At 46.0% G+C, this 12,692-nt stretch overlaps 1 protein-coding gene across 5 annotated transcripts in view; it reads right to left on the reverse strand.

Annotated features, from left to right (window-relative positions):
* The window catches only part of COL6A3 (collagen type VI alpha 3 chain), a 75,090-nt gene extending 62,941 nt beyond the window's left edge, over positions 1–12,149 (reverse strand). For 2 of the 5 annotated variants that reach the window (XM_046018265.1, XM_046018264.1), the window contains exons 1-2: positions 11,608–11,818; positions 1,010–1,130 (exon numbers count right to left, since the gene is read on the reverse strand). In XM_046018265.1, the coding sequence (XP_045874221.1) occupies positions 1,010–1,100 (91 nt within the window). In that variant the 5' untranslated portion in view covers positions 1,101–1,130; positions 11,608–11,818. Of the gene's footprint in view, positions 1–1,009; positions 1,131–11,607; positions 11,819–12,086 lie in introns of those variants that run through there. The other 3 variants (XM_046018262.1, XM_046018266.1, XM_046018267.1) reach the window with 3 other exon arrangements.
* Between the last annotated feature and the right edge of the window lie 543 nt (positions 12,150–12,692).

Here is a 12,692-nt window from a genome sequence, read left to right on the forward strand (position 1 = left end):
CAAAGAGTGCCCTTATGCACTGTGGGCCAGGCTGGCCGCACACAGCCAGCTCCTGGACTCTACTTACCTCAGGCTTCCCTGATGCCCCAAGGAATGTCCCCCTTTTCTTGAGGTAGTACTCAGCTCTCTGCCCTCTAAGGACCACCGAACCTGGCGGGAGGATCCCTGCCCAACTTCTAACTCTCCAGGCAAAGAAGAGGAAGACCCGGGGCGCCTGGGTGGCTCAGTGGATTGAGCCGCTGCCTTCGGCTCGGGTCATGATCTCAGGGTCCTGGGATCGGGCCCCGCATCGGGCTCTCTGCTCTGCGGGGAGCCTGCTTCCTCCTCTCTCTCTGCCTGCCTCTCTGCCTGCTTGTGACCTCTCTCTCTGTCAAATAAATAAATAATCTAAAAAAAAAAAAAGAAGAGGAAGACCCAAGCCCTTCCCCCACATCCCTACAAGCTAATATTGCATGAAGCATTTCTCAATTTTCTAAAACTCTGCAAGCAACTTCTTAAAAGAGTTAACTCGGATCTATTTTATAAAATGGTTTTGAGAAACTGACTTTTTCAAGATAGGGTGATTCTAGATGAAAAATGTCTTTATGTGTCCAGAGTGATAGAGAGGGGGTGAACTGTGTGTTCTGTTTTTAAGAAAAATGTTTATTTTCAATCATTGTCTTGCTCTGGTTTTATGTGCTGTGAGATCAAACCAGTGCCAGAAAGGTGGAAAAGCTCTATATTTAATAAAATATTTGTGAAACAAACTTTCTGCTCACAACCAGTGTAAAGACAAACCACCTGTGAACCAACTCCAGGATATCCAACCCAAGTTTTCATAAAAATAAGCCATCTCTCCCTGATACAGAGCATCTGCAAAGGTCTGTAGCCTGAATGAACATCTGATAACAAAGGGTTTCAACATCCCTTCAAACCATGTCTAGGTTCTATCTCAAGCTCGTGAGGTCTCAGATCTACAATCAGAGAACATATTCCTTTGATAAAAGTAAGAAATGTTTCTGGATCTTACCTGCTTGCTGCTGTTGGGCACGGGTAAGAGAAAAGCCTGAGAGAAAGAGACAAAACATGGCCACCAAGGGCAAATGTCGATGTTTCCTCATTTTGAACGTGTCTAAGCACCAAGTGGGAACCTGAACGAGAAAATAGGGCAAAGTGAAGTGATCAGTTTTGACACTCAGATTACAAACTAGGATTTATCCGTTTTATGAAATGTAGCTTTGACTAAACAATACATGAGAATCTTTGGATCCAATGATTATATCCCTTTGGCCATAGCTTAAAGAAAGGGGGGGGCAATTAAACTTTGTTTCCTCTCAGACTGAGTTGGGCATCAAGTCACCAAACAAATGGCAGAAGGAATCAAGAGTAAAGGTATTTGCGGGCACAAAGAATGGTAGGTCTGTGACACCCAGCTTAATTGTGTAGATTAGGTTTGAAAGACTCCCCCAGGAAATCTTTAGTTTATGGAGAAAATGGGCTTTGCCCAAATTGAAGTATGTGCCAACACAACCATGGCCTCTGGACCCACTTCAAATCTTGCCCTTACTCTCTGTTTAGCACTCTCTCCCCAACAAAAACCTGCTGTGTGCCAATCAGCATCTCCAAATGGAATGTATCCAGGGACATTGAATCAACAAGCCTGTGAAGCCTAACCTGAGGGCTGACCACGTTGCTACATGGTGTCCCATAGCCACACACCACTTGGTGGCTGCACACATGACTTTCAACCAGCCAAGCTCATGTTCAGATGGGCTCAGTAGCCTGTGTCACCAAAACTTTGTCCTACAAACAACACCCTCTCTCACCCCAAATCAGAAATCACCCCTGCCCTATCAAAATTCCAATGACATTTTTTTGTAGAAATAGGGGGAAAAAATCCTAAAGTTATACAGGTGTTCAAAAGACCCAAAAGAGCTACAACAACCTTGAGAAAGAAAAATAGAACCGGAGGTGTCACATTTCCTGATTCCAAAACATATTACAAAGCTACAGTCTTTAAAACAGGATGGTGCTAGAATAAAGACAGATGTATAGACCAATGGAACGAGACAGAGATCCTGGAAATAACCCTCACCTCATGTATATTGTCAAATAATCTTTCAGAAGAGTGCCAAGTCTACACAATAAGAAAAGGACAGTTTTCAACAAATAGTGAAGGAAAAACTGAATATCCACATGCAAAAGAACAAAATTAGAAGCTTATCTTATAATATTTACAAAAACTAGCTCAAAACAGATTAAAGATCTAAACATAAGACCTGAAACTCTAAAATTTCTAGAAGAAAATATTGAAGTCTTCATAACATTGGATTTGGCAATGTTTTCTTGGATACGACACCAAAAGCAAATGGGAGTTAATCAAGCAAAAACTCTGCACAGCAAAGGAAACTATCAACAGAGTAAAATCAACCTACAAAAAAAGAGAAAATATTCACAAACCCCATATCTGACAAAGGGTTCAAATCCAGAATATATAAAGAACTCCCACAACTCAACAACAGCAACAACAGCAAATAATCCAACTTAAAAATGGGAAAAGTGCTTGAATAGACATTTCTTTAATTTACATGTTTGTGTTCTCAGTTAAGGATATACACATATTTTAGAGGGGGGAAAGGGAAGAGGGAGAGGGAGAGAAAGAACCTCAAGCAGGCTCCATGCCCAGCATGGAGCCCAACACGGGGCTCAATCTCACGAACTAGAGATCATGGCCTATGTCAGTATCAAGAGTCGCTTAACTCTCACCCAGGCTCCCTAGGGATATACACATTAGAACAATGTTAAAGTACATTGTACATGTGCTATTGCTGATTCTTTCTATTAAAATTAAACATTGGATTTTTCTATCATCAATAAGCATCCTACTAGAAAATAGTTTTATGGGAAAATTGTATGTCCATGTCATTTAAATGCTACTGGATTCTTCCCAAAACTGTAGGCAGCCCTTTCTAAAACAACCTGTAATATTGTAATTGGTCAAAACCTTTTTTTAATATGGATCCACAAATTTCGAAGGACATGTCAATCTCCCACAAATGTGTACACAACTGTATCTGAGTATACTGGGTTTTCTGTGGATAGGATCCGTGTCTGCGTGTGATTCTAGAAGCATCTATTCTATCTCCCCACTAAAGTTTAAGCACCATCGCACCACCGCTTCAGTGAAAAATTTTAATGTGAATCCTTCAGGGAGCCTAGCTCAACCATTTTAAACATTTGATCCACGCACAAGATGCAAGGTTCTAAGTAGTGCTTTTGTTTAAGAATGAGAGCAAGAGACTATCACAGGGCCTCAGCAGAAAGCACTGGACCATGTAATCCGTATGGAAAAAAGAGGGATGGGAGGTAATATCTGCTCACTCCCTGCTGGGTATGGGACAGGAAGACCCCAGGCCCCTGCAAGCAGCCTTCACAAACGGGTACACTGTGTTCAACAGTTTATTAGTGGCCTTATAACCATCCCTGTAACTCACACAGTGTCACATCTGACTTCTTACAGTCCTCGGGTCCTCTCATACGTTAAACACTGAGTAGGCTCTCTACTGAGAAATTCCGAAATAATTTTTTCATCTTTGATAATGCACAAAAAATTCTAAACTGTAGTGAGATGAAATCTCTAACATCTTCTTGAGACATTACTTACTCCAACTCTTTTCTAAGGAAAATGAACCTTAAATTGGTTGAAAATGACATATAAAAACTTTTATTTCCAAGATACTCATCTTCAGAAGAGTAACCCCATAAATGAAGTACTGCCCATTGAGACACAAAATAATGACATGAGTGTACAGTGCACAGAAATTATCTTTTCTAAAATCTACCCAGATATTAAGGAAAGAAGGAAGGGAGGGGAGGAGAAGACTGGAAGAGAACAGAGGGGAGCAGAGGGGAGGGGAGGGGAGGGAGGACAGAGGCAGAAAACTCCTCCTGTTTTGGAGACGTTGCTTGTGTTATCCAAGCCACACTCATGACTGATGAGCTCACGTGGTTTGGCCAAGCTGAATCCCCAGGTGGGAAGACTGCTTTCGGTCCCGCACATTTTCTTGCCATCATGCTTGGGAGCCAGTCATGTGGCTCAAGTGTTCCTAGCCCAGCTGCTGGATATTTGTTAATGTGTCTGTTTGCAATTAAGTCAATTCTGTTTATCATGTCATGGAGTCCCAATTTTTAAAACTGAAGTTTTTAAAAGATGTCAAACATCATCTTCCCAAATATCAGTGGGCTTGCTCATTTTAGCAAGGGAGAAGGACGCAGCCACTCCCTCATCACCCTCCCCCCACCCCAGGAAATAGAGACAGGAGAGCACGAGTAGTATTTACGGCACTTCTGTCTCACCCATGGGATTTCATGCCCTCCGCCCAACAACCCAATGACTGCTTCCATCCCCCGCCCTCATTTTATAGCTGGAAACTGAAACCAGGGGAGGCAAGACCACATGGATAAAACAAGATAGAACCAGAATCCTAGCCAGAATCCTAACCAAAGTCTGTGTTTGAAAGCCCATGGGAAAATCCCCTGAAAACCCTGAGAGATGGTGCCAGGTCTGGCCCAGATCCCAAGGAAACTCCCCATCTCTTCTGGGGAAAAAATAGACTTCTCTGGGGACAGATTCTGTGTCAGAAGGATCCATTTGCCTGCTGCTCTTCTTTTAAACATGAAAGAAAAGTCAAAATTGGCCGCTTGAGACCCTTGGGTTGGGTGCGGTGAGGTTCTTCTTTGTGTCATAGGTTCTGGGTCCAGAAGTCAGAGGATTCGATCATAGAACTTCATTAAATTTGCATTCTTATCTTTCCATTTGGCATTAGTAATTCCTTTCCTCACTCTGCCTTGTTCTGAGAAGGTTCTGAGCTGCATTTTTCCTTTTTGTATCTGTCCAGTTGAAATCTACAGACATCTCTCATTTCAAAGATGGCTTTCCATGGACCTCCAACTTGCCATCCTACTGGTTCATATTCCAAAGACTTCCCCCAAGCTGTTCTGCAATTCCATGAAATTAGTTTTCATAACGTCTACTCAAAAGCTTTTTCGTTTTCCGTGTCTGGAAATCTTTTTTAAGAAAGAGACACACACAGGCACACAAGGAAATAATTTTGAAACAAAAGCTTAAATATATCCAGAGGCCCCATTTTGAGGGCATTTATTCACTCTTCTGTGAGCACGGCTTTTTAAAATCAGTCTGGCCCTCCTACAAGTTCTAGGATTTCTGTTAACTCCTGATGTCCCATTTAAAGTGGGAGCTACAGAAATCCTTGATGACCAGGCAGGCGTGTGGCCTATCTGCTGCGAGACCAGAAGTCACACTTCAGGAAACCCCAGGGGATCAAGCTGGGAGCCCGAGCTACTTCTCCCTCCTCTCTCACTCCCCTTGCCTTCTGGTGGGAATCCTGGGAAAGGGGTCCTCGTTCTCGCCCACCGGGAAGGAAGCGAAAAGAGAATTTATTAGGTCCTCCATTATAGAAGGAAGAGGGTGGAATTTAATATATCCTTGCCATTTGAAAGAGTTTGGGGGGAATCCTCAAAAGCAAATGCTTTGGAACATCTCAGAGAAAACCCCTCTAAATCTAAAGGTAGTCTTTCAACTGTTTATTTTACAACTTGAAGCTCATCTTTCCATTCTATGAAAATGCACAAAGGAAGAGGATATCGGCCACACATACATATGTCTGAGACATTATCTGTTTGACCCAGGCTCTGAACGTGTTTCCTGTGATAGCGAAATTTTAACTCTTCTGGTGATGTGTGTTGGCTTGGCCTCACTGCCACCCACAGTGTCCTTGTAAACACTCAGTAGCCAAGTCTAGATCTTTCATTGTTGGCTTCTCCTGGTAAAGCCAAGTAAAACGATACCCATTCAGCAGCTCGTGTATTTAAACAGGGCAATACAGCAAGGGAGAGATGGGATGTTCCTCCCCCACACACGCAGCCTCCCCACTGAATGAGGCCACGGGCAAGCGTATGCTAAGCACCATCAGTGTTAGTTTCCTTCCCCCTGTAAAGGCCACTTGAAGAGCCTCCAGGTGAGCTGCCAGATACGTGGAAACTTATTTAAAAGACATATTCCTAAGGTCCAAGATAATAACCACGAAGCAGAAACTTCCACATCAGTGGTAGCTGGAAAAGCTCAACACCACCACGCATATGTAGAAAACATTTGCCCTCTTAAAGACCAGGCAGCCAGACACGGCATTTTCCCCATTTCTCCTGCTAATGATAAACATTCAGCAGAGACTAGATGGGATTTGACATTAAAGCAGAGAGAGAGTGCCTTCTCTCACTTAGAAGAAATTTCATACACATCCGGCCCATGCCAGCGCCGTGTCCCGAGAGACTGCTGCTTGGGCCGGCACTGGCCTCTGGTTGCCTCTCTGCCTTTCCTGGCCACAGACTTTGGGGGCTCCTGGCTTCTCCAAAACCATGCTGTTCCACTGTAGAATTACCCAAAGTGGTTAAAATGTGCTCACACTGCAAGGAAAAATTAAACATCTTGTTTTCTGCTCTGATTCATGAGCAAATCTGAAAGAGAAAATTATTTAAAATAGACTTTTTAAAAAAATTTAAGTCAAAACCTCTAATATAATATTATCAACACCAGCTTTAGTGTAATAGCCTGGAAAAATTCTACTTCCTTAACTCTCTATCAATAATGATCAGTTAATCTCCCCAGGCTCTTACGTGTAGGGTTCTGCTATGATTTCCTTCCCTCTGTTTCCCTGGGCCTGACCCAGGGATGGGTCTCCTGCTGCCCCCACAAGAAACAGAGAGCCCCCCCCCCCAGGGGCACATTGGGCAACCTATGAGCCTCGGCCGAGCTGGCCCTAGCTCTGGGTGCTGGCTCGGGAGTGCTGAATCAACTGATGAAGATTCCAGAAGAGAAAAACCAGTTTCCTGGAATGGCTTCCCTTGAGACCTGAGTCATCTACAGCTGCTGTTCAATTTTTAATTTTCCAATTAAACTGACCCATGAGTTCTTCCTTCCAGTGGCCAATGCTCAATGCCCTGGGACCATGAAAAGTAAATGTATAGTGCACACCAGGGAACTCTTACAGAACTAGTTCCCACCATGATTTCCACTGGCCGTTCCTAACTCATGAATATTTCTCTGTATCTCATGAGACTTAGAATTCAGGAAGGAGGACAGGATCGTGTTCTGCTAGATGCAGCCAGACTCCTACAAAAGACTAGCAATTTGCCTTTGGGAAAGGGTTTGGCAGAACTTTTCCTGTTTGTCTTATTTTTTCTCCTCTTTCCAGATTTTTTTTAAACAATTACCTCTCTGCTAAGTAAACTTATAATATACTACTCCATAGAAGACTGGTCAATGGGAAGGAGTGCCTTTGTTCATACGATATCCTAAAATATTCTCTAACGACTTCTGCTCCCTTGATATTCCTGGTCTTGGGGTATCTGCTGATGAGCTCAATTTAATATGAGCAGGAGCACCCAGAAATGCTGACTTTGCTTTGCTACTAACACTGTGATCTCAGACTAGTCATTCACTTCTCTGTGCTCCATTCTTTCGTCTGAAATGTCAAGGGTGTGGAGAAAGCATCCACCCAGGTAGTAATTTTTTGATATTTAAAATAGCCAAATGGAAATCACATATTTGCCAAGCAGAGGGAGAGGTCTATGTCTCAGTCATTCCTGTACCCTCCCTCAGTCTCTAAGCTCCCCCGCCCATGATGCAGAGCACGGCTCATGGAGCTTGAATGAATGAGAACACATGAACCAAGTAGAAGGTTGGGTACATTCTCTCTGAGCTGGCATCCCGTCCTTCAGAAGCCCAACGGTGGGAAGCTCAGGCTAACAATCTGACCTAACGATAAGTCTAATTTAAAACGGGATGTTTGTAGTGACAGTCTGTGTAAATTTTTTTTAAGATTTTATTTATTTATTTGACAGACAGAGATCACAAGTAGACAGAGAGGCAGGCAGACAGAGAGAGGGAAAAGCAGGCTTCCAGCAGAGCACGGAGCCCGATGCGGGGCTCGATCCCAAGACCCTGAGATCATGACCTGAGCCAAAGGCAGAGGCTCAACCCACTGAGCCACCCAGGCGCCCCATGAATTTTTTAAAACATGTTCAAGTAAGTTGCCTCTCAGGAGCAAGTAGCAGAGGTCTGGTAATGAAAAGTTTGGGAATTACTGGATCAGTTCCCCTTCACATTATTCCTGCCAGTTTTAAAGTTCAAAAGTCCTACATGGAGACAGCATGGCCTCAGTATGCAAATTTGCTTTGATTCTGAAACAACCTACTGTTAATTTACACTTTTCTTAGGGGATGGGAGCAAAATGTTTCTTTTATAAGTTCTTACTTGACTGATACCCTTGTAATGAAATTATTTGAGCGTGCAGAATGCCTCGTTTCAAGGCATAATTTCACCTTGGTACCTGAGCACAGAAAAAATAAAATAAAATTCTAAATTTATATCCACTTCAGGTATTACAGTCACATTTAAAAAGATGTGTGTTTAAACAGTCTAAAGTTACCCCTGAGCCCCGCTGAGAAGGCTATCAACCTACTCCCTACAAACCCAGAAACCACACCCTGAAGCACTCCCACCACTTGGAAACTTTTCCAGAGCTCCGAAGGAGGCACACACCGCCCTCTAGAGGACAGAAAACCAGCCTGCGTTTTCAGGATAAGCTACACCGGGTCAATGAGCTAACTCAAAATTTCATCTCTCTCCCAGAATAGACTTATGAGACCAGAAGGTGTTCGAAATTAGGCTTTCAAAAATCAAGATAATGTGGACAGCCACCCTTTGTGAATCAGGACGCTGTGTGTCATGAGTAGGGGGCAGGCATCCCCCTTGATTTAGAGGGAGAAGGCAACATCTTTTCCTTAAAACAGAGAATAACCTTCCAGAATTTTTATGCTGGAAAGACAGACAATAATCTGGAAATGCGAGGAGTGAAGAGAAGCATCCTTGTCTAGTTCAAGGCTGTCTGAATTAGCAGGAACTTTTTAAAACTTCCCTGCATTAAAATATGAATTATGTTGGGCTTCCATTTCCTCAGCTAGAGCAGCTAACGAGATTTCTTTAAATGTCAGGTCTCTCCTGACACTGTCAGCTGTTGTTGCCACAGTGGAGTGGTTCTCCCTGCCTGCTTTCCACGGCGAAGATACCACGAGACCCCAGGGGTGGCATGGAAAGGCCGCCTGGTACAATTTGTCCCACTGAGAAGGGGAAGCTGCCTGTGATTCCTCCTCCAAGAGATAACAGATCCTCTCGGGTTCCTCCAAACTGAATAGTGACAAAAACGAATTGTTAAAGAAAACTGGCTGAGGCCATTAGCATGCCTGCAAGACAATCTCGTGGCACAGACATTGTGGCTTGCTGGTGACTTTTAAACTCTAAATGTGGAATTTCACATAAAAGTGTGTGGCAACACGGGCTGCTGGTCAGAACCATGCTTTATCTGGTTGAGCAAGTTCCCCGGGCAGGAAGTTCCTGAGGCAGGAACTCTCTACCAACTTCCAGAAGGGATAGAGGACTGATTTCAAGCTGGTTTACAGCAGTGGGCCCTGCCGCTCTCTGCCCCAAAACTACAAATCCATCATTGATTATCAATTGGGGGTTTCTTCCTGCTTCATCATCGGTGATGTGTTAAGTTCTAAGCTATGAAAATGACAAAAGGCACTCACGTGGCCAGAATAAAGGGAAGTGCGGAAACAAAGACATTTCTATTCTGAAAGATCTTATATCAAAAATGCCCTTAAGACCCCTCGTTTGGACGTTGGCCAAATATCCCATCAGGAGCATGGTGGGATTGAGCTGGCAGAGCTGGAGTCAAGAGCTAACCTTCTAGAGGCTTCCCTGGCCACCTCCCAGGAAGGTGGGGTGCCCACACCCTCCAATTTCCCCATAGGAAAAATGCAGGATGGCCACACTTTCCACCTTGCTGTGGCATCCTCTCCCAGGCCCTGTTCTCCACCCAATGTCTTCTTCGTGGTTTTCTCCCTGCCAGACTAGGGAAAGAGAAAAATAAGTCTCACAGTAATGGCAACCCCTGCCTCAACGTAGATGGTTAAGACCACATGACCATTGCTATACGTTGAGCTCCTACAAAAGCCCCTCACCTCCCCATCCCTGTGCCTTCACACTCAGCAACAAGTCTACATTAAGAACAAAGTAAAGTACAGGTCCCACCCTTCTGGTCCCCAGCCCCAAAGGCGGCCTGAATGAGGAGAGAAGCCTGCTCAGGTCAGGTGCTCAGATCATACAGCTGGGATGCTCGAGCCAACATCGAGCTCCTCCATCAGCAGGAAGAGCCTTAGGGAACAGAAACCAAGTTTCCCATTACTTAGGCTAGAATAGGACCAAAGGGCACTGTCTTCTGGGTGGGAACAAATTATATGGCCCATTCCAATCTAGATGTCAATTAAAGTCGTTTCCGTTCAGTGTCTTGAACTATTGGGAATGGGTGCCCTGGGAGGTGGGGAGAATCCCAGGTCGAGGAGCAGTATCTGTCCACATGGGCTGAGTGCCTTTGCAGACCTCAGATCCTACGGAGATAGCTGTGCGCCAGGCAAGGAGCTGGCTGGCATGGGCCAGCACCCCTGCACTCCCTCTGGGTGCAGGACACACCCCTGTGCTCAGAGCTGCTTGTTCTTGGAGCCCAGACCAGCCTCTTAGTGTGCTCCTGGGCCAGGCTGTGAAATGCTGATGTGGGTATTATATTCCACCCCCTACCCCTGGATTCCCTTGGGTCCTCCCAGCGACCCCACCCCTGCTTCAATCCTGGTCCACTTTCTAACACTTGAAACAGGTCCCCAAGGCCAGCTGGCCACTGTCAGGGAACACCGTCCATCCTGGGTGTCCCAGCCTGGGAACAGGCCTTGGGCCGTCCGACTTGGCACCCGCACCACATCTGGGCAACCCAGGCGGGCTCCACGGCCCCAGGAGCCCTGCCTTATCCACTGGGCATGTGGCCCGAACACCAAATGCCTTCTCCTCCTCTGGTCTCCGCAGCAGTTTTATGCAAACCCCCCACCCCCCGCCCCAGGACGGAGACTCCAACAGTGGCCTCAGGTTCCTGAAAAGAGGAAACCCTTGGTACCAGCCGAGGAACTCTTGACTTGGCCCTGAGCCAGGGCACCCGAGTCGCCCCCAGCCCCCAAGGGTAACAGATGCGCTCCACCAGCCCCTGTCCACGTGGAGCCTGGGGCAGAAGGCCCACCTGATGTGCCCACCTGGGAAGATTCAGACAGAATCTTCCCCAAAAAGCAGCTCAGCGGGTAGTTGCGAATCGTCACGAAGACACTTCTGCTAACAAAGCAAATTCTTCCCCTCCCCCAAGTTCCAGAAGGAGAAGAGACTGTCAAACAGACTGCAGCCCAGAAACACTGCAGGATGGGTGGAGGAAACCCACAGCGCCACGCGACTGCAGCCCACGGGCGGGCCGTGGCCTTCACCAACCTGCAGAAACCCCGGGGCTCCAAAGTGGGAAAGAAAGCTCAGCTGAATCTTCCAGGGACCAGAACCATGTCCAGAACACCGACTCCAACAGAGCAACCATGAGACCCCCCCTAGAAACACTCAGCCAGGTCTGAAACTGTTCCTTCTCGCCCACGAACCCGGGAAAGCAGAAGGGACCACACGCTTACCCTGAGCAAATCTGAAGAAATGTATGTCCCTGGGCTTCTCTATTCACTTAGGTTCGCATGGTTTTCCCGCTGGCGGCGTCTGCTTTCCTTTCTGCAAGAGCGGGGCTCCGGGCGGAGGAGGAAACCCCTTGCGGTCCTCACAGGAGGCTGGAGCGCAGGAGAACTGAGCGGCCTTTGGTGGAAGACTGAGCTCCAAACCCTGGACCTGGTCCAAGGATACAGTCAGGGCTTCCTCCAGCTCCTCCTCCTCCTTCTCCTCCTCCTCCTCTCCTCCCCTCCTCCCGACCCCTCCTCTCCCTCTCCCCACTGTGGGCCTGACCCAACTGTAAATGAAAACCAGACTCTCTGTGCTCTGTTGCTTCTGGCCCCCGCTGCAGGCTGATGTCACCTTCCGAAGGCTGTCTTCACCCTCCAAGCCTTTTGCTGGACTCCTGCAAACCCCGACCCTTGAAAAGAAATCCACCTCTTCCACTCGTCACCTTTTGGGCTGGGCCCCTGGTGGCAAAGAGAATGAATTTTGGAATTTTTGTACGCGGGTATCCATGGTTTTCCTGCCATGTTTTCCAACACCATCTGCAGGGAAAACAGGAAATGCAATCTCCCCCCCCCCTCCACCCTCACCACGCCCTCCCATTTCTCCTTGAAGTTTCTGAATCGAGACTTCTCTTAATAACCTCCCTTTCAAGGATAAAAACCAGCAATTAACGTCTTCTTGGCCTTGTGCTGAGCAGAGCTCTGTTCACCAGTGAAAGGACAAGATGTGAAGCTACTACTTCTTTTTTTAAAAGCTCTGTACATAATGATTCTGCCTGGGAGACTCGTGGTCCCATTCTAGGACAGGGACAAGGGGAACGAGGACTATTTCCTTGCTCAGAGTTTCAAGAAAATTCCTGAGAAACAAATTGCCAGGTTTTGCACATTTTACAACCCTTTAATATACGTTATCCATGATCTCTTTTCTCCCAAATATCACCACCCCCACGGCTTTAAATACATATTTCTCTCTCCCTCTCTCTCTCGCTCTTTTTGTTGTTGTTGTTAGGTGAGACTATGGCCTCATTTTGCAGGTGAGAGAAAACAGGGTT

This window comes from Meles meles, chromosome 9 (genome assembly GCF_922984935.1).
Source record: "Meles meles chromosome 9, mMelMel3.1 paternal haplotype, whole genome shotgun sequence".
Lineage (NCBI taxonomy): Eukaryota > Metazoa > Chordata > Mammalia > Carnivora > Mustelidae > Meles > Meles meles.